The 25732-nt window shown below is 43.3% G+C and overlaps 1 protein-coding gene across 1 annotated transcript in view; it reads right to left on the reverse strand.

The window, feature by feature from the left end:
• The window catches only part of TMEFF1 (transmembrane protein with EGF like and two follistatin like domains 1), a 275343-nt gene that overhangs the window by 129365 nt on the left and 120246 nt on the right, over nucleotides 1-25732 (reverse strand). The window contains exon 3 of the mRNA XM_077269682.1: nucleotides 14602-14731. Within this exon, the coding sequence (XP_077125797.1) occupies nucleotides 14602-14731 (130 nt within the window). The remainder of the gene's footprint in view (nucleotides 1-14601; nucleotides 14732-25732) is intronic.

Here is a 25732-nt window from a genome sequence, read left to right on the forward strand (position 1 = left end):
GTCGGGAAGGGGTTAAAAACTACACTGCTAAAAAAAACACCAAACCAAGAGTTGCCCCAAAATGGGTGACTTTCACATATTATTGATTGTTCAAATGCGTGTGCCACAGATAGCACATGGAGATCACATGCACCTATTATTATAGGCAATGTGCCAGTGCACATGGCTGATTTTCCAACATATTGTCAGTTCATGACACCCTCAGATGCCACTGTATAAATATGTGTCTATACAGATGATGGAGTGATTCTTGATATTTCTTGGAGAAGCCGAAAGTGTCATATACTGTCAGAACAGCAGATACCTAAAGAGTGCAAGACCTGAGATTGTTAAGTGTTAAAAAGTTACTATGCTTTGAGCAGGAGCAGAATTTTTTTTTTTTTTTACTCAAATAAATTTTTATTAAGAATAACATTACAATTGACATGTTACATTCTTGTTTTCAGTACAAAGTTTTCCCCCCAAACGAATCCCGCAATCCCAACTTATCCCGCCCCCCCAATAAGACAGCCCACCTTGTTTAATAGCTCCACACTCAAATCTATAGGATGACTATCCCCTCAGTTAGGACCATAGGCCACGTGTTATGTTTTTACCAATTCAGGGTCTTGATTCACCCGGTCTCTATAACAAACCTATCCCATGGCAAGCCACGGCGACCACAGCTCATCGAACATTTTAATTTTCCCTCTTTTCTGATAAAACCCCTTTTCCAGTTTCAGGCCCTGCTTCACATAATGGAGGAATTCTCTTCTTGAAGGTGGCTCGTCCTTAATCCAATTTCGCGCTATTACCTTCCGGGCCATATACAGCAATCTGGCAATAGCTGTCTTCAGGTTGTTATCCACTCCAATCTCATCCACGCACCCCAACAAGCACACCATCGGGTCCCTTGGCACCGTGCATCTGTATGCTCCTTCCACACGACTCAAAACTACCAACCAAAATGCAGCCAGTCTCGGACACTTCCACATCATATGAAATATATCTGCATCTGTAGATTTACACCTCGGGCACTCAGAATCATCACGCAAGCCTGCCTTATATAACACCTTCAGAGATTTGTAAACTCTGTGTATTACATAAAGCTGTGACAGCCTATACGGTTCGCTCAGAGACAGCCGTGGAACCCACTCCAGCACCGACTCCCAAGTTTCATAGGAGCAGAATTTTTTTAATGGTGTGCAAATAAACAGGGTTCCTTGTTTATCTCTGGTGCTTCCATCAAGGCTCACCCTTGAGAATGATCATAGGGAAAGAGAAGATATATTTCTTGAATAAAAACATTATTCCAATATTCAAGCCTGAATTCAAAGTCTGAGTAGTCCGACTCCTCGTAAAAAAGCACTGCTGTATGGCTGAGATGGTAGCAGTACTTGTGAAACCCATACCACTTGTTGTGGGCTGTATACAAGTAAACTGGTGCAAGAGAGTACAGAAGTTAGGAAGAATGGGTGGCTGCCAAAAATGGAGTACAGCACTGATGCCAAGGTGATTCTGACAACCACTGCTGCCACCTCAAAAGCATGCAGCAGAACTTCTTTCTCCTTAGTCTTTATATATGCAACATATTAAGGGTAAGGCCCAACTCTGGAATACCAGAAGTCATGCTGAAGTCTGGTGGGGCAAATGGCAATAAGCAGGAGAGAAAACTATTAAACATTCAAGCTCAAGCTAATAATATCTTATTCATAATGATAAGATCCATTACAGCAAAGTATTTGAGAAATATGATATACACAGGGTGAAATAAGTATTGAACATGTCACCAATTTTATAGGTTGATATCTTTGCCTGTGTGGATTTGTTGGCTTGTTAGTTGTTACCAATATCTGGTGAGAATTTCATGTGAATACCACCTTTAGAAATATATTTATTAAGAAAATTGATGACGTGTTCAATACTTATTTCACCCGCTGTGACTGAAAATTAAAAAGGTATATAACTGTTATGTGCAGGAATAACTACTGTGTAACGACTCGCATGGGACCAGCAAAAGCACTGTCACAGATGCACTTTGCGCAAGCCACCACTGCTAGGCAAGTCCTTGAGGGCTTGGATACTCTTTACCCACTCCCAAAGGGCAGTGGGGCTTACAGAGTCATTTCCAGACTGCTGTCGCAGGGTAGCTGGCGTCTAGTGACAGATGCGAAGTGGAGTCAGGTACAAGAGTAAATCCAAATCCAAAAACCAAAGGGAAACTACGGGACAATAGCTAATAAAAAAGAACCAATAACGACTGTCACCAATTACTGAGAAGCAACCAGAGCGTAACCAGGATGAATTTACTATATACCTTCGCAAAGGAACTGAATAAACAGCACTGAACTGAATTAGAAGTACTCTTTAAATAGGCAGCTCAAATCCAAACACAACAATCAGGTGATGCATTCCTCGCAGTCATGTCCAGGGAGTCACTCCCTGCGCACCTGTACAGCAGGGTGGCACATATTCCCACCACTGGTTAACACCAGGCAACACAGCATCCTGCGTTGCCTGGCAACCGGGAGACACAGCATCCCATGTCTCCCGAGTTGCAAAACCAAAGGGAAGCATGGCATCCTGTATTCCCACATCACTCACCACTTCCACACACGAGGTACCACCATGTACAGTCGCACCACCTAAGTGCGCTCTAGCTCCATCCCCAGTGCGGACAGGCAGACGGAGCAGTCTGGAAGGTATTTCTAACAGTACCACCCTATCTAGGACAGGCCTCTGGACTCTCACCACACACTATTTGGAAATCTCTTATGAAATTCATTGATAAGTCAATCAGCAAATGAATGCTGTTTCATGGGACACAGGAGCTTCGGAACGTACGTCTTCCAGTGGATTAAATATTAGACAGAGTTCTGAATCTTCCGAGAGTCCTCAATACTTTCTACCTAATACTCCAAGGCATTGTCTACCACGATACCACGATAGGAAGAGGGGATCCTAGGTCACCAACAGAATTACTACCTTCTTAAGCAACCCCTTATGAAGCACATTGGGAAGGTAGGAAGATCGACCCTAAAGGCCACGCCATTGATTCTTTCAATAATGTGCAAAGGTCCAATAAACCTGGGTGTCAGCTTGTGGGAAGGCACTTTAATCTTAAGGTTCTTGGTCGATACCCATACCCTGAGCTCAAGCCCTTGTTGTCAACGTTTATCGGCCTGCCTCTTCATGCTCTCCCCTGCAATCCTAAGATGCCACCAAGCCTTCCCCCAGACGTTCCTGAGATGGTGGCTGTCCACCAACGTTCACCATCCAACCTGATGGAAATGGCGAGGATCTATAAGGAAGAATGGCAGAGGATCCCCAAATCCAGGTGTGAAAAACTTGTTGCATCATTCCCAAGAATACCCATGGCTGTACTAGCTCAAAAGGGTGCTTCTACTCAATACTGAGCAAAGGGTCTGAATACTTATGACCATGTAATATTTCAGTTTTTCTTTTTTAATAAATTTGCAAAAATGTCTACATTTCTGTTTTTTTCAGTCAAGATGGGGTGCAGAGTGTACATTAATGAGAAAAAAATGTGTATATATAAACATATATATATTCACATATGTTTATATGTGCACACACAGTACATACATATATTTTGCTATCTGTAGAATTACACTAAATTGCAAGTTTTACTCAAGTTCCATTTAATATTTTTCAATTGCATACAATAAAATACATGAAAAACATTGTTATCTTACACACAACTAGACTTCAGCGCTACTAAGATGAATTTAATTATTGTCAGAAGAACTGAAATGAACATTTCCGACTTTTCACAACGGATAAATGTGAGTAAGAACATTAACTTGTTAAATTGATAATGAAACTTTGTCAATTTAGTAACTAGCGCAGCAAAATACTCTAAGAAAAGTCCATCTGTCTAGAAATGAAATAAACTGATCTCACTTTGATATTTCATTAAAAAGTGATCTCTGTGTATTGAGACTAATAGAAACACTAAGGATGTATGTGGGATGCTATGCAGACATATCTACCTGACTGCACGAAAACCTTCCCTCGGGTACCAACACAAAAGTGCAAAAAACAGAGGGGAGGCAGCAGGAAAGTGGTTGTGTTCAGAGGACAGCTCATTACACTTTGTATAGTTACACTAGAAAAACAACACAGGTGAGTAGTCCAACCGTGGAGATGCTACTATAATATGAATAGTCGTGAAGGATTTCCAAAAGAATGACCCCTAGATCACAAACTTCACTAATAAAATGCTATCGGCCTCTTTGTAATAAGAAATCGTGAAATCTCTGAAGAACTCTTGTAGGATGTGCCATTAATGAGGAGAGACTGCCATCTGCTGGCGAGCCGAAGTCTAGTAGCACCAAATTGTGCTGCAAGATTTGCAGGGGGAGTGACCTTGTGTACTAGACTGGATCAGGTGACCCAATGACTTCCCTGATATAAAAGCCCTGTTCGCCAAACCACGAGGAGATTTGGTGCCAGGGAAGAGAGCAGAGCAGACGTGCTTCAGAGACACCACTGAGGCCAGGCCTCAGTGGGAAGTCTGTGCCACCCAGGTGCCGGTCACCACCTGGCAAGGTCCGGATTCCCTGCAGGAGACCTCCAAGTACCACATATGCTGGTCAGAACCAGGATCTGCGCCTGCAATGGTCAAGCCTCCGAGGCCCAATGTCGCCTGTCAAAAGCTGAGGCCTAGTCCTCTCCGCTGACAGTCAGGCTGAGAAGATTTGTGGAGACTGCGACACGTGAGGCCCGCCAGCGAATGTGGAGAAACAGAGCGAGAGGTCGGCTGGGATTAGGATTACAAGTTGGGAGGGGGCCGGTTGGTGCATGGAAGCTCAACGAGATTTGATAGACAATGTCAGAAAGAGACATGAGGCCTAGCCGGTGACCCCGCTAGGGCCACAGCTTCAGCGAGAACTTACATGGTGGCTCCCATGACTGGGTGCACCAAGTTTTGTGAAAAAAACATTAACATTAAATAGTGAAATACCTTCTTGGTTATTCTAAACGTATTGTTATTCTTTCTACTGTTGATTTGCATAGTTACACTAATTGTTTAAGGCTTCTGCTGTATTTAAATTGAATTATGTCAATCCCTGACTGTTTCAAGCCTCATGATCTCTGTTCGTTGAATACAGACACCTGCATTACACCTTCAGAGAGAAGAGGACTTGAACTTGAGTGCCATCTATTGTAAATGGCAATCGTAAAAGTCAATATCGACTCTTTATTGAGCCTTGACTTTTGACATGGGATAATAAGTCAAATCAGACCCTCCATTTGCAAACAAGTATTGAGGTGTTTGCCCATCTCTGCAAAACATGAGGTCTGATATCGTTGGGTCTTCTATTATGGCACTGGGACATTCCTAGATGCCTCTTCTTAAAAGGATGTACTGTAACACTGTTCCATCAGCCCAGACACTGTGACAGAGTCTTCTCCTAGCAAGATACTGTAGCATTTAGAAAACAGCAAGACTTAGCTTATAACATTGCTCATGCTGAATAGAAAGTGTTAGAGCCATGTAGGGATTTGCCCTATTGGCATATAAAAGCTCTGGCAAAAATTAAGAGACCACAGCAAAATGTTCATTTTGTCTGATTTTTATAGGTATATTTTTGAGTTAAATCTAAATTGTTCTTTTATTCTATAAACTACTGACAACATGTCTCTGAATTTCCAAGCAATAAATTTTGTATTTTTTTTCTGAAAAGAATAAATGGTCAAAATTAAAAAACAAACAAACAGTGCTTTCGGACCTCAAATAAGGCAAAGAAAACAAGTTAATAATAATTTAGAAATAACAATACTAATGTTTTATCTCAGGAAGAGTTCATAAATCAATATTTTGTGGAATAACCATGATTTTTAATCACAGCTTTCATGCTTTCCACCACTCTTTCACACTGCTCCTGGCGCAAAAATGTAAGCAGTTCTTCTTTGTATGATGGCTTGTGACTATCCATCATCCTCTTGATTACATTCCAGAGGTTTTCAATGGAGTTCAGGTCTGGAGATGAGGCTGCCCATGACAGGGTTTTGATGTGGTGGTCTCTAAACTTTTGCCAGAGCTGTATATGGTATGGACTGAATGAATGATTGGAGATGACATGACAGGTTCTTTTTCAACAGTCTTCTTAGACTATAATGGAACCGAACACAAAATGTTAGAGATGGCCAGGTCAAAAAACGTCATGAGGCCAAAAGTGGCCAGTTTTTGCCTTTAGTATTCTGGGCTTTTTTTGTCTTTTTTAAACCATCCATATGGTTCCAGAAATTAGGGCCTTTTACTTAACGTATCCAAAATGAAAATGTTATGGTCTTTATCAACAGGGCATTGCTCACAGGGTAATTGGTATGCAGAGCAGCCTAAAGACATGGCCCCATAGACTCCTGTGAGCATCCTCCCCTTGGTAAAGACAAAACAAAAAAGCATTAAATTGCATGGCCCATGTCTCTGGAATAATATGGTGGATTTGAAAAACAAAAATAACCAGAAACAAAATGTGCTAACAGGTTCTCTTTAGAGGGTAGACCTGTGTGACATCTTCATAGTGTGCCTCCAGCGATACTCTCCTGCCTGATAATCTATCAGCAAGCTAGACAGTGCAGATGCTAAGTCCATAGTATTAGTATTGTGCGCTGGCCATACTCATTAGAAACTGATCAGTACAGGGTATTACATTTTTTAGGTAAAATAATCATTTCTAAGGGAAATCAGAGTACCCAAAAACGGCTTTTAGAAACAAAGATAAGTAAGCAAACAAGGTAATATAGAAAAGTAAAGAAGTGATCAGTGTGATCAATTAACCCAGAAGGCTGATGGTGTACATAGTAACAACTAAAGCATTGATTACAGGAACATGAACGAATAGTAATAAAAAAGTCAACTAGGAGCAGCCCTGACTATAAAGCTGTAATGGTTCCCCCAGAACATAGAAGTGGTTGGCATTTTTGGCCTGCCCTTGTAGAAGCTTTTTCTTTTGTCTACCTTCTTCCTGTGGCAGCTAATCTGTAAATAAGTGAATCATGTGGAGAATAACAATGCGCAGAAATCAAAGGGCAAACACAGAGTGAGCAGTGTGCAGAATTGGGAAGGAGATTGCTATAAATCCATTCAGCGCAGCACTTGCGACCTCATCGAGCTTTCTCCCTCTCTTATCTCGGCTATTGTTTGGTGAGTCACATCAGTGAAATCTCCTTCACACTTAATACAATTTGCAGCTTAGGGTTCTTATAATTTGCAGCCACATCTCAGACTTTCCTGTGTGCTTCTATTCTCCCCACATTGCTTGGCAGTAACAAAGATTAACATTCTTCTTGCAATATTTCATCTAGCACTTTAGGATATATGCCCAATGTCAGATTAAATTCTATAGAGGACCCTAAAATAGTTGAATTATATTACATTTTCTACCAACAATTTGAATACACCAACTAAAAATTATTAAACTGAACACAAAATAAGTTATTCAAACTTCATTTTAACCCAGAAAAGGTCATTTAACCTGGGGTGTAGGCCTATATCATCTCATCTGTGGTCCCAAAGCTTGAATGTTCTATTCTCCGCGAGCACTCACAGCCACTTACCTCTCCTCCACTTCCCCTCCCCATTCTAGCCAATCAAACTACCTAACGCATAGATCCCCCTCCTCTACTGCTCCTTAATTCTTGAATATACCCCATAACATAATTTCACTGCCGCTTGCTGTAATGTTCACATTGGACATCCCTTGCTTCAGCTGGCCTCCAATGCCAGTTGACCAGGCCAGCACACTGATTGCAAATTTCTTTCAATAGGAAATCAATATTATTTTATATCCATTGTGCAGGGCCCCCAAAAGTAGTGGAGCCCATAAACCAATGCCTACTATGTCTAACTGTTATTCCAGCTCTGTATTCCTTTCATTCTTTGAACCGGAAACTTCACAAATGGCAGCATCTCATAAAATCTGTAAACCATACAATATCCCTTCCAGGTTTTGCTTTATACTTTAGTGTATATCTAACATCTCTGGCTGATTCATTTTACTACAGTATTCTGGGACAAAAAGCTGTTTCAAAAGTCTGCAACTTCATTAAAATTATGAAACTTATGGCATACTCATGCCATTTTCGCCCAGCTTCGTAGGCAGTGCTGGGGCGGACATGGCGACTACCACCCATCAAATTAATGGCAAGCAGCGGTATTCACTACACAACAAAAATCTTACTCCAGGGACACACAGAGGTGTGCACCATCCCTCCAGCTATCCTGATTCATGAAGAGGCGTAGGCTGGTCTTCATGTCTCTGTCTTAGACTCTTGAAATTAGACAAATTTATCAAACTGCCTGAACCAGTTTGATAAATTTGGCACATTTTAGGACCGTGAAGTCTAAGTTTGCACTATCTAATTTGACAGTTTTGATAGATGTGCCCCTCTTTGTCAGGTCTATCAGTAGTGTCCTTTAATAAACAGTGTATCTTCTAAGTGAAACATTTTTCAGTGAAATGTGCTTAGCTTACTCCCCATGGATTTACCCTGCAGTTTAGGACATTGTCCACTAAGCAGGTGCTGGAAGGACACTGTATTCCCTGCATATAGAAAAAGCTGTGGTGAATGGTGGCTGACGGACAGCTGCTGCAGTCTCTCCCATCCATCTTTCAGCAATGTGTTTGTGGAATAAAAATAGTAGCGGCAAGTAGTCAAATTCCTGCCGTCCTGTTTAGTCACCACTGGCAACGCCGGTGGTTTGTTTTTTGCACTAATTTTTATGTCGCTGAGTTTTCGGGTTATTCTTTGTTCATATAAAATGTATTTTGTGCACCAAGCATTGCAGGTTACTGCAGTAATAAGGTTATGGTTAGGCCTGGCAATTATCACTGCTATGCAAGCAGCCAACACCACTTATTGTTTCCGTTCTTCTTTGTAAAAAATGAATGATACATGTGATTAATGTATGTTTGCATAACAATGAGATTCAATAATTGTCCTGGCTGCAATACCCAGTAAAGCCATTGCTAAGTAGATGTCAGCCAGGTAGACACATGTAAAGAAACATTTAATAAAGCATAAATTCACATTTTCTGAATTATCTCCTGGATGTAGATATACAAGTGCTTCTCACTAAATTATAATATCATCAAAAAGTTAATTTATTTCAGTTTTTCAAGCCATAATCATCAAGATTAACAGAAATAAACACTTGAAATAGATCACTCTTTTTGTAATGACTCTATATAATATATGAGTTTCACTTTTTGTATTGTAGAACAGAAAAAAATTAACTTTGTGATGATATTCTAATTTTGTGAGAAGCACTTGTATGTATGTGCATATGTGTGTTAATTGTTCTTGACCTAACAAAAATGGTTAAAATAAATACATAAATTATACATTGAAGATGCTGTCCTGTGAGAATGAGTATTAAGACCCCTCCAAATTCTTGACATGGTGCTGAGACCTAAGGATAGTTAGTAATAGTGTTATTCAAGAAAACTTTTTGTCATTTACAGTTTATGTCATTTCATGTAATAATGGATCATACCAGTTTCCATAAGGATATGAAATGACAGTTTATCTTCACCCTATCATCGTATCCCAGGGCACATGGCAATGTAGAGTGTGCGCTATTAGTGTTCTGCAGAAGCTTAAACCTTATGTCTGCAGCAGGTAAAGAGTATGACAGAGGGAGATCGCTCTGGGGGATGGGCCGAACCCAGCTATACTATACTATAAAAAGACAAATTGGACAAAATTCCTCATTCCACATAAAATCCCAATAGTGGTCTGGAGAAAACTGTTGGCACCCTCAGCTTAATATTTGGTTGCACACCCTTTGTAATAAATAACTGCAATCAATCGCTTCCAATATCCATCAACAAGCTTGTTACACCTCTCAACTGGAATTTTGGACCACTCTTCTTTTCCGAACTGCTCCAGGTCTTTCATATTTGAAGGGCGCCTTCTCCCAACAGCAATTTTAAGAACTGTCCATGGGTGTTCAATGGGATTTAGATACGGACTCATTGCTGGCCACTTCAGAACTCCTCAATGCTTTGTTTCCATTCATTTCTGGGTGCTTCTTACAGTATGTTTGGGGTCATTGTCCTACTGGAAGACCCATGACCTAGAACGCAAACCCGGCTTTTTTTCACTGGGCACTAAATTGCGACCCAAAAATCCTTTTGTAATCTGCAGGTTTCGTGATACCTTGCACACAGTCAAGGCACCCAGTGCCAAAACAGCCCTAAACATATTAAAAGCTCCACCATCTTTGACTGTAGACACTGTGTTCTTTTCTTTGTAGGCCTCATTCCATTTTCAGTAAACACAAAAGTTCTATCTTGGTCTGCTGAAAAGAAGCTTTCCGGGAAAGGTTTTGACTTACATACATTTTGGAAAAAAGCATTCTAGATTTCACAGATGTCTCTGTGTTAGCATTGGGGTCATCTAGGGTCTCCTGCCATAGCATTTCATTTCATTCAAATGATGACGGATAGTTCACACTGACACTAAAGTACCTTGATACTGCAGGACAGCTTGAATTTCTTTGGAACTTGATTGGGCTGCTTATCCACCATCCACCATCCAGACTATCCTGCATTGCAACCTTTCATCAATTTTTCTCTGCCGTCCACATCCAGAGAGACTAGCTGCAGTGCCAAAGGTTGTAAACTTCTTGATTATGTTGTACACCGTGGTCAAAGGAACATCTTGATCTCTGGAGATGGACTTGTAAGTTTGAGATGGTTGATATCTTTCAACAATTTTGGTTGCACACCCTTTGTAATAAATAACTGCAATCAATCGATTGGTTCAAGTCCTCAGACAGTTCTCTTCTCCTCTTCCTGTTCTCCATGCTTAGTGTGGTATACACAGACACACAAAGATTGAGTCAACTTATTTCCTTTTTATCTGGTTTCAGGTGTGATTTTCATATTGCCCACACCTGTTGCTTGCCACAGTTGAGTTTGAAAGAGCATCCCATGCCTAAAGCCAACTTAAAATGGACCGACTCCGAATCCTAAAATATATAACAATTTGGGAACAGTAGTTCAATGCAGAATGTGCAGTAAATTTTTTCATAAGAATTTGGGAAAGTTATGAAATGTCCTATAAATGTCTGTTCTGTTCCTGATCTAGGCTTTTAGTAGAGATTAAGCCACAGTCGGAGTTATGGAGTCGGAAGTCAGGAAAATTGAGGAGGAGGAGTTGGAGGTTTGGCTTATAAACATCATAGGCCTGCTTGAAACAAAGTTGGTTACCTACAATTCTGGTAAGGTGCAAACAATATTGTCAGGCCCATTTTCAAGGTTTTGTGTGAAACTGTCATGCTGTGCCAGTCATCGGTAAGGGAGAGGGGCATCAAACTGTCCCTGGAACTGAGACTCCAGCTCGGGTTTCCGAACTTGCTATACCTCTGTTAAACGCTAATCTGTCCCCTCCCCTACCCCATGAGGAATGGGACAGAAAGGTAAGATAAACAAGACACAATGACAAAACAGGGATAACAGAAAACCTCTATCGTACAAAAACACAAACCAACATTAGGGAGGAGGATTGTGACAGGGAGGAAGAAACTAAATGGGAATAGGGACCTGGAGATAAACATACGCGTACTACTGCAAACTACAGATCACTACTACAACAACTCCACTCCAACCATTTAGCTTTAGCACTCAGCACAGGAAGACAAATCTTTCACCGGCAATGACTAAACACCCAGAGCCAGTATATATACAAGGAGTAAATGATAAGCAGTTGCAGCTGAGAATAACCAAGCTGTATGGTCTCAGCCAGCATGGAAAGAGTCATTCACCCTCTCAGCACTGAAAGAAAGGAAATCCATTTAAAATAGGACAAGAATTACACCATTTTCTAAAGAACACCCATGATTCATTACCCAACGTGACCGTTTAACTCCACGTCTTCCAGGGGGACATGATACTCTCGTGACAGAAATTATGTCCAATTTGGCTTGTTTTCTCAGTTTTTTTTGTGTTGTTGCTATACACACAAAGGAAATAAACATTTATAACAAAATGTGTATTTTCCATAATTTTCTGGGAGAAATATTTCATTTTCATGAACAATTTCAAGGGTGCCAACACTTTCGGCCATGACTGTATGTATGTACCCCAAAATGGTATCAGTGAAAACTACAAAAAATAAGCCCTCACACAACTCTGTCTTTATAAATATAAAAACATATTGGGTCTAAAAATATGGGAATCAAAAAATATTTTTTTAGCACGAGGAATAAAACATGATAGTACGTCCAAGGTCAGAACCCCCGAGGTGAGCCCGCATCAAAGCCGGGACATGTCAGCTGTTTTGAGCAGCTGACATGTGCCCGCAATAGCAAAGGGTGGAATCGCGATCCACCCGCCGCTATTAACTAGTTAAATGCCGCTGTCAAACGCTGACAGCGGCATTTAACCGTTGCTTCCATCCATCGGGCCAGAAATGAGCGCATCGCCGACCCCCGTCACATGATCGGGGGTCAGCGATGTGTCTGCATAGTAACCATAGAGGTCCTTAAGACCTCTATGGTTACTGATGCCGGTTTGCTGTGAGCGCCACCCTGTGGAAGGCGCTCATAGCAAGCCTGCAATTCAGCTACACAGCAGCGATCTGATGATCGCTGCTATGTAGCTGAGCCGATCCAGTTGTGGCAGCTTCTAGCCTCCCATGGAGGCTATTGAAGCATGGCAAAAGTTTTTAAAAAAGTAAAAAAAAAATGTGAAAAAAAATAAAAAATATAAAAGTTTAAATCACCCCCCTTTCGCCCCATTCAAAATAAAACAATAAAAAAAAATCAAACCTACACATATTTAGTATCGCCGCGTTCAGAATCGCCCGATCTATCAATAACAAAAAAAAGCATTAACCTGATCGCTAAACAGCGTAGCGAGAAAAAAATTAGAAACGCCAGAATAAATTTTTTTGGTCGCCGCGACATTGCATTAAAATGCAATAACGGGCGATCAAAAGAACGTATGTGCACCAAAATGGTATCATTAAAAATGTCAGCTCAGCACGCAAAAAATAAGCACTCACCCGACCCCAGATCACGAAAAATGGAGACGCTACGGGTATCGGAAAATGGCACAATTTTTTTTTTTTTTTATTTTAGCAAAGTTTGGAAAAAATTTTTCACCACTGAGATAAAAGACAACCTAGACATGTTTGGTGTCTTTGAACTCGTAATAACCTGGAGAATCATAATGACAGGTTAGTTTTAGCATTTAGTGAACCTAGTAAAAAAGCCAAACAAAAACAAGTGTGGGATTGCACTTTTTTGCAATTTCACCGCACTTGGAATTTTTTTCCTCTTTTCTAGTACATGACATGGTAAACCAATGATATCGTTCAAAAGTACAACTCATCCCGCAAAAAATAAGCAATCGCATGGCCATATTGACGGAAAAATAAAAAAAGTTATGGCTCTGGGAAGGAGGGGAGCGAAAAACGAACACGGAAAAACGGAAAATCCCAAGGTCATGAAGGGGTTAAAAATCCAAAATTGCTGTTCTTTTTGTTCAAGCCATCTAATAAGCCCTCATACGGCTTAGTCGTTGGAAAAATGATTCATGTACGGCTCTCAAAATATGGCAACAAACACAAGTAATCATTTCTTTCCAGAGTATTGTAACAAACTAATAAAACATAAAAAAACTTTAGACATTTAGTATCACCATAATTATTCTGACTCACAGAATAAAATTAACAATTTATTTGTGCATCAAATGAAAATATAAATATATAAATGTAAATAATACAGCAGAATTGCTATTATTTTATATTTCTTTGAATAAAAAGTTAATAAAAGTTTGGCATCAGGTTGTATATGCACAAAAATGGTACTACCAATAAATGCAAAGCCCTCATTCAGCTTAAGGTACCGTCACACTAAGCGACGCTGCAGCGATAGCGACAGCAATGCCGATCGCTGCAGCGTCGCTGTGTGGTCGCTGGAGAGCTGTCACACAGACCGCTCTCCAGCGACCAGCGATGCCGAGGTCCCCGGGTAACCAGGGTAAACATCGGGTTGCTAAGCGCAGGGCCGCGCTTAGTAACCCGATGTTTACCCTGGTTACCAGCGTAAAAGTTAAAAAAACAAACAGTACATGCTCACCTGCGCGTCCCCCAGCCTCTGCATCCTGACGCTGACTGAGCTCCGGCCCTAACAGCAGAGCGGTGACGTCACCGCTGTTGCTTTCACTTTCAGTTTAGGGCCGGCGCTTTAGTGTCAGGAAGCAGAGGCTGGGGGACGCGCAGGTGAGTATGTACTGTTTGTTTTTTTAACTTTTACGCTGGTAACCAGGGTAAACATCGGGTTACTAAGCGCGGCCTCTTGGAATAGCTATTAAAATACGCCATTAGCATTACATCCCTATATGCAGGCAGAAAGCTGGTATATTGTGGTCATACACAATTATTATACTTCTGCACAGACCACAGAAGGATAAAATCAGAGGGTGAATTGATTTTCATCCTCTAAATTCGTCGAGTAAATCAAACCTGTGATGCCAGGAGACATACCAGTGCAAAGTCTGTGATGTCCAATTTCTGGAGGCCTTAGTTATACCTAACATAAGCTTTACAGACAGGTTTATGGGGATGATAGACTGTTCTTACCAGAAAAGCACGGTCCTTTTGATATCACACTTAAATCTTTTTGTTGTTTGCAGGCAGATCTTCTTAGGAAGCATTCATTTTGATAAGTGTCTCCATTTGATCCACACACTGGCACGTAGTTAGTGTGACACTACAAAATAAAGTGGCATTTGTTAAATGGTGAAGAAAAGATTGTGAAGATACAGCAGGAACGTGGTGTAGTGGTACCCAGTGATATAACGTTCAGATAATACTATCCGCGGGAGGCGTTATACCTGGAAAATCCTATTTTTGTAGCCCGCAAGACAAACTATTGTTAGCTACCTTCCAATTCATTTATTGCATGCTTTAGACATTTCAAAATAATTCAACCTAAACAAAAGTTTAGAAATAACTAATAGTAGTGGGTGGATATTATTTTAAAGAGAACCTGTCAGGTCCCCTGACTATCCTCCTTGACTACTAGAACCGTATGGATGCAGAGTTCTTTAATTTGATTATGTATTTTATATAACTTACAAATGCTACAATCTTTGAAAAATTAACTTTAATTCTGCAGTGTTGCTTAATCCAGAGGGATGTCTTCTAACCCTGACTAGTCCAGAAGGATGTCTCCTAATCCCGACTAGTCCACAGGGATGTCTCCTAACCATGACTAGTCTACAGGGATGTCTTCAAACCCTGACTAGTCCAGAGGGATGTCTCCTAAACCTGACTAGTCCACAGGGATGTCTTCATACCCTAACTAGTCCAGAGTGATATCTCCTAACCCTGACTAGTATAGAGGGATGTCTCCTAACCCTTACTAGTCTAGAGGGATGTCTCCTAACCCTGACTAGTCTAGAGGGATGTCTGCTAATCCTGACTAGTCAAGAGGGATGTCTGCTAATCCTGACTAGTCCAGAAGGATGTCTCCTAACCCTGACTAGTCCACAGGGATGTCTTCTAACTAGTGTTGAGCATTCCGATACTGCAAGTATCGGGTATCGGCCGATATTTGCTGTATCGGAATTTCCGATACCGAGATCCGATACTTTTGTGGTATCGGGTATCGGGTATCGCAACAACATTAATGTAATAATGTGTAAAAGAGAGAATTAAAATAAAAAATATTGCTATACTCACCTCTCCGACACAGCCTGGACCTCAGCGAGGGAACCGGCAGCGTTGTTTGTTTAAATTTCGCGCTTTTACTTGGTTACGTGAAGTCCCGGCTTGTGATTGGTCAGGGCGGCCATGTTGCCGGGACGCGGACCAATCACAGCAAGCCGTGACGAAATTACGTCACGGCTTGCTGTGATTGGTCCGCGTCCCGGCAACATGGCCGCCATTAACCAATCACAAGCCGTGACGTCACGGGAGGCTGGACATGCGCGTATTTTAAAAAGCGCGCGTGTCCAGCCTCCAGTGACGTCCCGGCTTATGATTGGTCACGGCGCCATGTTGCCGGGACGCGGACCAATCACAGCAAGCCGTGACGAAATTACGTCACGGCTTGCTGTGATTGGTCCGCGTCCCGGCAACATGGCCGCCATTAACCAATCACAAGCCGTGACGTCACGGGAGGCTGGACATGCGCGTATTTTAAAAAGCGCGCGTGTCCAGCCTCCCGTGACGTCACGGCTTGTGATTGGTTAATGGCGGCCATGTTGCCGGGACGCGGACCAATCACAGCAAGCCGTGACGTAATTTCGTCACGGCTTGCTGTGATTGGTCCGCGTCCCGGCAACATGGCCGCCCTGACCAATCACAAGCCGGGACTTCACGTAACCAAGTAAAAGCGCGAATTTTAAACAAACAACGCTGCCGGTTCCCTCGCTGAGGTCCAGGCTGCGTCGGACAGGTGAGTATAGCAATATTTTTTATTTTAATTCTTTATTTTACACATTTATATGGATCCCAGGGTCTGAAGGAGAGTTTCCTCTCCTTCAGACCCTGGGAACCATCAGGAATACCGTCCGATACTTGAGTCCCATTGACTTGTATTGGTATCGGGTATCGGTATCGGATTGGATCCGATACTTTGCCGGTATCGGCCGATACTTTCCGATACCGATACTTTCAAGTATCGGACGGTATCGCTCAACACTACTTCTAACCCTTTCTAGTCCAGAGGGATGTCTGCTAATCCTGACTAGTCCAGGAGGATGTCTCCTAACCCTGATCAGTCCACAGGGATGTCTCCTAACCCTGACTAGTCAAGAGGGATGTCTGCTAATCCTGACTAGTCCAGATGGATGTCTCCTAACCCTAACTAGTCCAGAAGGATGTCTCCTAACCCTAACTAGTCCACAGGGATGTCTCCTAATCCTGACTAGTCCAGAATGATGTCTCCTAACCCTAACTAGTCCACAGGGATGTCTCCTAACCCTGACTAGTCCACAGGGATGTCTCCTAACCATGACTAGTCCACAGGGATGCGTCCTAAACCTGACTAGTCAAGAGTAATATCTCCTAACCCTGAATAGTCTAGAGGGATGTCTCCTAACCCTGACTAGTCTAGAGGGATATAATAGTCACACAATTGATCTCCATAAAAAATTCATATAAAATTCATATAATATTAAAACTTTATTGAAGCTGATAATTTTAAAACAATTTATTTCTATAAAACAATGTGCAAAAATGCAGATATCAATAAATTGATTCAAAAAACTATATATGCGCAGGATCCTAATCCTGACTAGTCCACAGGGATGTTTCCTAACCCTGACTAGTCCAGAGGGACATCTCCTAAGCCTGACTAGTTCAGAGGGATGGATCCTAATCCTGACTAGTCCAGAAGGATGTCTCCTAACCCTAACTAGTCCACAGAGATGTCTCCTAACCCTGTCTAGTCCACAGGGATGTCTCCTAACCATGACTAGTCCACAGGGATGCCTCCTAACTCTGACTAGTCCAGAGTGATGTCTCCTAATCCAGACTAGTCCACAGGGATGTCTCTTAACCCTGACTAGTCCAGAGGGACATCTCCCAATCCTGACTAGTCCAGACGGATGTCTTCTAATCCTGACTAGTCCAGAAGGATGTCTCCTAACCCTGACAAGTCTACAGGGATGCCTCCTTACCCTGATTAGTCCAGAGAGATGTCTCCTAATCCAGACTAGTCCAGAAGGATCTCTCCTAACCCTGACTAGTCCACAGAGATGTCTCCTAACCATGACTAGTCCACAGGAATGTCTTCAAACCCTGACTAGTCCAGACAGACGTCTCCTAATCCTGACTTGTCCAGAGGGATATCTGCTAATCCTAACTAGTACAGACGGATGTCTCCTAATCCTGACTAGTCCACAGGGATGTCTCCTAACCCTGACAAGTCCAGAGGGACATCTCCTAAGCCCGACTAGTTCAGAGGGATGGCTCCTAGTCCTGACCAGTCCAGAAGGATGTCTTTTAACCCTGACTAGTCCACAGGGATGTCTCCTAACCCTGACTAGTCCAGAGGGATGTCTCCTAATCCTGACTAGTCCAGAAGGATGTCTCCTAACCCTAACTAGTCCACAGGGATGTCTCCTAACCATGACTAGTCTATAGGGATGCCTCCTAGGATGTCTCCTAATCCAGACTAGTCCAGAAGGATGTCTCCTAACCCTGACTAGTCCACAGGAATGTCTCCTAACCATGACTAGTCCACAGGAATGTCTTCAAACCATGACTAGTCTAGACGGTTGTCTCCTAACTCTGACTATTCCACAGGGATGTCTTCATACCCAGACTAGTCCAGAGGCATGTATCCTAACCCTGACTAGTCCACAGGGATGTCTTCATACCCTGACTAGTCAACAGGGATGTCTCCTAACCATTACTAGACCACAGGGATGCCTCCTAAACCCGACTAGTCCAGAGGGATGTCTCCTAATCCAGACTAGTCCAGAAGGATGTCTCCTAACTCTGACTAGTCAACAGGGATGTCTACTAACCATGACTAGTCCACAGAGATGTCTTCAAACTCTGACTAGTCCAGAGGGATGTCTCCTAATCCAGACTAGTCCACAGGGATGTCTCCTAACCCTAACTAGTCCACAGGGAAGTCTCCTTGCCCTGACTAGTCCACAGGGATGTCTTCATACCCTGACTAGTCCAGAGTGATATCTCCTAACCCTGACTAGTCTAGAGGGATGTCTCCTAACCCTGACTAGTCCAGAGTGATGTCTCCTAACCCTGACTAGTCTAGAGGGATTTCTCCTAACCCTGACTAGTCCACAGGGATGCTTCCTAATCCTGACTAGTCCACAGGGATGTCTCCTAACCATGACTAGCCCACAGGGATGTCTTCAAACCCTGACTAGTCCAGAGGGATGTCTCCTAATCCAGACTAGTACAGAAGGATGTCTCCTAACCCTGACTAGTCCACAGGGATGTCTCCTAACCCTGACTAGTCCACAGGGATGTCTTCATACCCTGACTAGTCCAGAGTGATATCTCCTAACCCTGACTAGTCTAGAGGGATGTCTCCTAACCCTGACTAGTCCAGAGTGATGTCTCCTAACCCTGACTAGTCTAGGGGGATTTCTACTAACCCTGACTAGTCCACATGGATGCCTCCTAATCCTGACTAGTCCACAGGGATGTCTCCTAGTCCAGACTAGTCAAGAAGGATGTTTCCTAACTGTAACTAGTCCACAGGGATGTCTCCTTACCATGACTAGTCCACAGGGATGTCTCCTAATCCAGACTAGTACAGAAAGATATAACACCAAACCCATACCAGATCTCAAAGGCACAAAAAACTGATTGTTATATCAACCAACAAAAGAGAGGAAAACAGTATAAAGTGCCAATATACCAAAATTTAACAGAAAGTACAGTACAGAAAGATGTATCCTAACCCTGACTAGTCCACAGGGATGTCTCCTAACCCTGACTAGTCCACAGGGATGTCTCCTAACCCTGACCAGTCCACACGGGTATCTTCAAACCCTGACTAGTTCAGAGGGATGTCTCTTAAACCTGACTAGTCCAGAGAGATGTCTCCTAACCCTGACTAGTCCACAGGGATGTCTTCATACCCTGACTAGTCCAGAGGGATGTCTCCTAAACCCAACTAGTCTAGAAGGATGTCTCCGAACCCTTACTACATGTAAGATAGCTGCGGAGACACCATCACGTGTTTCTCAACGCAAGCAGTGAATAGCCAGACCTTTCCCCGGGAAGGAACAACCACGGGAAGGGCAGCATCCAATAAAGGAAAACATCCAATACAGGAAAACCACCTATGCCAAGCATGGTATCCATCCACAGACAGCTGTTTCGGGGTGTTTGCCCCTCATCAGTGTGGAGTAGGAATCTGGCTATTAGGAGCAGTGCCTAGTAAAAGGCTGTGAAGGAACAGATGATTGGCCTCGGGGAGACCAAAACATCCAACACCGCGTCTGGCTATTCACTGCTTGCGTTGAGAAACACGTGATGGTGTCTCCGCAGCTATCCTACATGCATTTGCATATTTCCCATAAGGGATGGGGGCTGTTATGACCCCAATGGCGAGGGTCTCAGAGGAACGTGGAAGTCTGTAGAATACAAAAATCCAGCTCATAGGGCAGTGGTAACTGGGTTGACCATATATCTACTCCTAACGCCAACACTAGAAGTAGCCGGGGATCATTCCTACGTTGATTCTAGATGACACGCGCCAGCCGGAGAATCTAGCTACCCCTAGTAGAGGAAAACAAAGACCTTTCTTGCCTCCAGAGAAGGGGACCCCAAAGCTGGATAGAAGCCCCCCACAAATAATGACGGTGAGGTAAGAGGAAATGACAAACACAGAAATGAACCAGGTTTAGCACAGAGAGGCCCGCTTACTGATAGCAGAATAAAGAAAGGTAACTTATATGGTCAACAAAAACCCTATCAAAATCCACACTGGAAATTCAAGAACCCCCGAACCGTCTAACGGTCCGGGGGGAGAACACCAGCCCCCCTAGAGCTTCCAGCAAAGGTCAGGATATAGATTTGGAACAAGCTGGACAAAAATACAAAACCAAAACAAATAGCAAAAAGCAAAAGGCAGACTTAGCTGATATAACTGGAACCAGGATCAGTAGACAAGAGCACAGCAGACTAGCTCTGATAACTACGTTGCCAGGCATAGAACTGAAGGTCCAGGGAGCTTATATAGCAACACCCCTAACTAACGACCCAGGTGCGGATAAAAGGAATGACAGAAAAACCAGAGTCAAAAAACTAGTAACCACTAGAGGGAGCAAAAAGCAAATTCACAACAGGGGGCAGTGTTCTGGATCACTGCGTTGAGAAACACGTGATGGTGTCTCCGCGGTGTTGGATGTTTTGGTCTCCCCGAGGCCAATCATCTGTTCCTTCACATCCGAACCCTTACTAGACCACAGGGATGTCTTCATACCCTGATTAGTCCAGAGGGATGTCTCCTAAACCTGACTAGTCCAGAGTGATGTCTCCTAACCCTGACTAGTCCAGAGTGATGCCTCCTAACCCTGACTAGTCCAAAGGGAAGTCTCCTAACCCTGACTAGTCCTGCCTCAGATCTTCTACTCTGCCTCCATTAGCAGGACTAACAGCCTGCATAATGTTCCTACCATAATGAGTACTGTATGTAGACTGTCAATTACACCTAGGGAGGCATGATTAGAAGGTCCAAGGCAGAACTAACCTGGAGAGAAGATACTTTGCCAGACTAGTTCTGCTTCATTAGCACATGCGATGGAATAAAAGTTAATTTTTTCAAAGATTGCCTTAGTATGCATGATCAGTTAATTAAATCTGCATCCATACTTGTCATGGTTCCCAATGGCAAGGGAACGTCAGAGAACTTAAATAACAGACTAGCTCTTGGGTGATGGAATCTCGAGCTGACCGTGAGCTAAACCTATCACACAACTAACAGTGGCCGGGTGACGTACCTACGTTTTATCCCTAGACGCCCAGCGCCAGCCGGAGAACTAACTAACCCTAATAGAGGAAAAAACAGACCTGGCTTACCTCTAGGGAAATTCCCCCAAAAAGGAGACAGAAGCCCCCCACATATATTGACGGTGAGTTCAGAGGAAAAGACATACGCAGTATGAAGGTAGGTTCAGCAAAGCGAGGTCCGCTTACTAAATAGTAAGAAGATACAATAGGGAACTTCACGGTCAGCTGAAAACCCTATTAAAATACCATCCAGAAATTACTTTAAGACTCATGTGTCAACTCATGACACCGGAGTGGTAATTTCGGCCCACAAGAGCTTCCAGCTACAGAAACATAACATAACTGTGAACTGGAACAAAAATGCAAACAAACTTAGGACTAAGAGTCCAACTTAGCTGATAGTAGTCTAGAAGCAGGAACATGCAACAGAAAGGCTCTGGTTACATTGATGGCCGGCACTAGAATAACTGAGCAGCAAGGCTAAATAGGATACTCCCATATCCTGATGGAAACAGGTGAACAGAGAAAGTGAAGCACACAAGTCCAGTACCACCAGTGACCACCGGGGGAGCCCAAAAACCAAATTCACAACAGTACCCCCCCCTCAAGGAGGGGGCACCGAACCCTCACAAGAACCACCAGGGCGATCAGGATGAGCCCTATGAAAGGCACGGACCAAATCAGAGGCATGAACATCAGAGGCTGTCACCCAAGAATTATCCTCCTGACCGTAGCCCTTCCACTTGACCAGATACTGAAGTTTCCGTCTGGAAACACGGGAGTCCAAGATCTTCTCCACAACGTACTCCAATTCACCCTCAACCAACACCGGAGCGGGAGGCTCAACGGAAGGCACAACCGGTACCTCATACCTGCGCAATAATGACCGATGGAAGACATTATGGATAGAAAAAGATGCCGGGAGGTCCAATCGAAAGGACACAGGGTTAAGAATCTCCAAAATCTTATACGGGCCGATGAACCGAGGCTTAAACTTAGGAGAAGAAACCCTCATAGGGACAAAACGAGAAGACAACCACACCAAGTCCCCAACACGAAGACGAGGACCAACATGACGACGGCGGTTAGCAAAATGCCGAGTCTTCTCCTGGGACAACTCCAAATTGTCCACCACCTGTCCCCAAATCCGATGCAACCTATCCACCACAGTATCCACTCCAGGACAATCCGAAGACTCCACCTGACCAGAAGAAAAGCGAGGATGAAACCCCGAATTGCAAAAGAAAGGAGAAACCAAAGTGGCAGAACTAGCCCGATTATTGAGGGCAAACTCCGCCAACGGCAAAAAGGCAACCCAGTCATCCTGATCCGCAGACACAAAACACCTCAAATAAGTCTCCAAGGTCTGATTAGTTCGCTCAGTCTGGCCATTAGTCTGAGGATGGAACGCAGACGAAAAAGACAAATCAATGCCCATCCTAGCACAGAACGCCCGCCAAAATCTAGACACGAACTGGGTCCCCCTGTCAGAAACGATATTCTCCGGAATACCATGCAAGAGAACCACATTTTGAAAAAACAGAGGAACCAACTCAGAAGAGGACGGCAACTTAGGCAAGGGCACCAAATGAACCATCTTTGAAAAACGGTCACACACCACCCAGATGACAGACATTTTCTGAGAAACAGGGAGATCAGAAATAAAATCCATAGAGATGTGAGTCCAAGGCCTCTTTGGAATAGGCAAAGATAACAACAATCCGCTAGCCCGAGAACAACAAGGTTTGGCCCGAGCACAAACATCACAAGACTGCACAAAAACTCGTACATCTCGAGACAGAGAAGGCCACCAGAAGGACCTAGCCACCAAATCCCTGGTACCAAAGATCCCGGGATGACCTGCCAACGCAGAAGAATGAACCTCCGAGATGACTCTACTGGTCCAATCATCAGGAACAAACAGTCTACCAGGCGGGCAACGATCAGGTCTATCCGCCTGAAACTCCTGCAAAGCCCGTCGCAGGTCTGGGGAAACAGCAGATAATATCACCCCATCCTTAAGGATACCTGTAGGTTCAGAATCACCAGGGAAATCAGGCTCAAAACTCCTAGAAAGGGCATCCGCCTTCACATTTTTAGAACCTGGTAAGTATGAGACCACAAAATTAAACCGAGAGAAAAACAACGACCAGCGCGCCTGTCTAGGATTCAGGCGCCTGGCGGACTCAAGATAAATCAAATTCTTGTGATCGGTCAATACCACCACCTGATGTCTAGCCCCCTCAAGCCAATGACGCCACTCCTCAAAAGCCCACTTCATAGCCAAAAGCTCCCGATTACCAATATCATAATTTCGCTCGGCGGACGAAAATTTTCGAGAAAAGAACGCACAAGGTCTCATCACGGAGCAATCGGAACTTTTCTGCGACAAGACCGCCCCAGCTCCGATCTCGGAAGCATCGACCTCAACCTGAAAAGGAAGAGTAACATCAGGCTGACGCAACACAGGGGCGGAAGAAAAGCGGCGCTTAAGCTCCCGAAAGGCCTCCACAGCAGCAGGGGACCAATCAGCAACATCAGCACCCTTTTTGGTCAAATCAGTCAAAGGTTTAGCAACATCAGAAAAACCAGTTATAAATCGACGATAAAAATTAGCAAAGCCCAAAAATTTCTGAAGGCTCTTAAGCGAAGAAGGTTGCGTCCAATCACAAATAGCCCGAACCTTGACAGGATCCATCTCAATGGAAGAGGGGGAAAAAATGTACCCCAAAAAAGAAATCTTTTGAACCCCAAAAATACACTTAGAACCCTTCACACACAAGGAATTAGCCCGCAAAACCTGAAAAACCCTCCTGACCTGTTGGACATGAGAATCCCAGTCATCCGAAAAAATCAAAATATCATCCAGATACACGATCATGAATTTATCCAAATATTCCCGGAAAATGTCATGCATAAAGGACTGAAAGACTGAAGGGGCATTTGAAAGACCAAAAGGCATTACTAAATACTCAAAATGGCCCTCGGACGTATTAAATGCGGTTTTCCACTCATCCCCCTGCTTAATTCGCACCAAATTATACGCCCCACGGAGATCAATCTTAGAGAACCACTTAGCCCCTTTTATTCGAGCAAACAAATCAGTCAGCAGTGGCAGAGGATACTGATATCTGACTGTAATTTTATTCAAGAGTCGATAATCAATACACGGCCTCAAAGAGCCATCTTTTTTAGATACAAAGAAAAAACCGACTCCTAAGGGAGATGAAGAAGGACGAATATGTCCCTTTTCCAGGGACTCCTTAATATATTCTCGCATAGCAGCATGTTCAGGTACAGATAGATTAAATAAACGACCCTTTGGAAATTTATGGTACAATCGCAATCTCTGTGAGGAGGTAGTGAACCAAGCTTATGCTCCTCAAAAACATCACGATAATCAGATAAAAATTCCGGAATCTCAGAGGGAATAGATGACAAAATGGAAACCAAAGGTACGTCCCCATGAGCCCCCTGACATCCCCAGCTTAACACAGACATTGCTTTCCAGTCAAGAACTGGGTTATGAGATTGTAACCATGGCAATCCAAGCACCAAAACATCATGTAGATTGTACAACACAAGGAAGCGAATCGTCTCCTGATGGTCTGGATTCATACGCATAGTCACTTGTGTCCAGTATTGTGGTTTATTACTAGCCAATGGTGTAGAGTCAATACCCTTCAGAGGTATAGGAACTTCCAGAGGCTCTAGATTAAACCCACAGCGCCTGGCAAAGGACCAATCCATGAGACTCAAAGCGGCGCCAGAGTCGACATAGGCATCCGCGGTAATTGACGATAATGAACAAATCAAGGTCACAGACAAAATAAACTTAGACTGTAAAGTGCCAATTGAGATAGACTTATCAACCTTTTTTGTACGTTTAGAGCATGCTGATATAACATGAGTTGAATCACCACAATAGAAGCACAACCCATTTTTTCGCCTAAAATTCTGCCGTTCGCTTCTGGACAGAATTCTATCACATTGCATATTTTCTGGAGCCTTCTCAGAAGACACCGCCAAATGGTGCACAGGTTTGCGCTCCCGCAAACGCCGATCAATCTGAATAGCCATTGTCATGGACTCATTCAGACCTGTAGGTGCAGGGAACCCCACCATAACATCTTTAATGGCATCAGAGAGACCCTCTCTGAAATTCGCCGCCAGGGCGCACTCATTCCACTGAGTAAGCACAGACCATTTACGAAATTTTTGGCAGTATATTTCAGCTTCATCTTGCCCTTGAGATAGGGCCATCAAG

Source organism: Ranitomeya variabilis, chromosome 6, assembly GCF_051348905.1.
Source record: "Ranitomeya variabilis isolate aRanVar5 chromosome 6, aRanVar5.hap1, whole genome shotgun sequence".
In the NCBI taxonomy this organism is placed as follows: Eukaryota; Metazoa; Chordata; class Amphibia; order Anura; family Dendrobatidae; genus Ranitomeya; species Ranitomeya variabilis.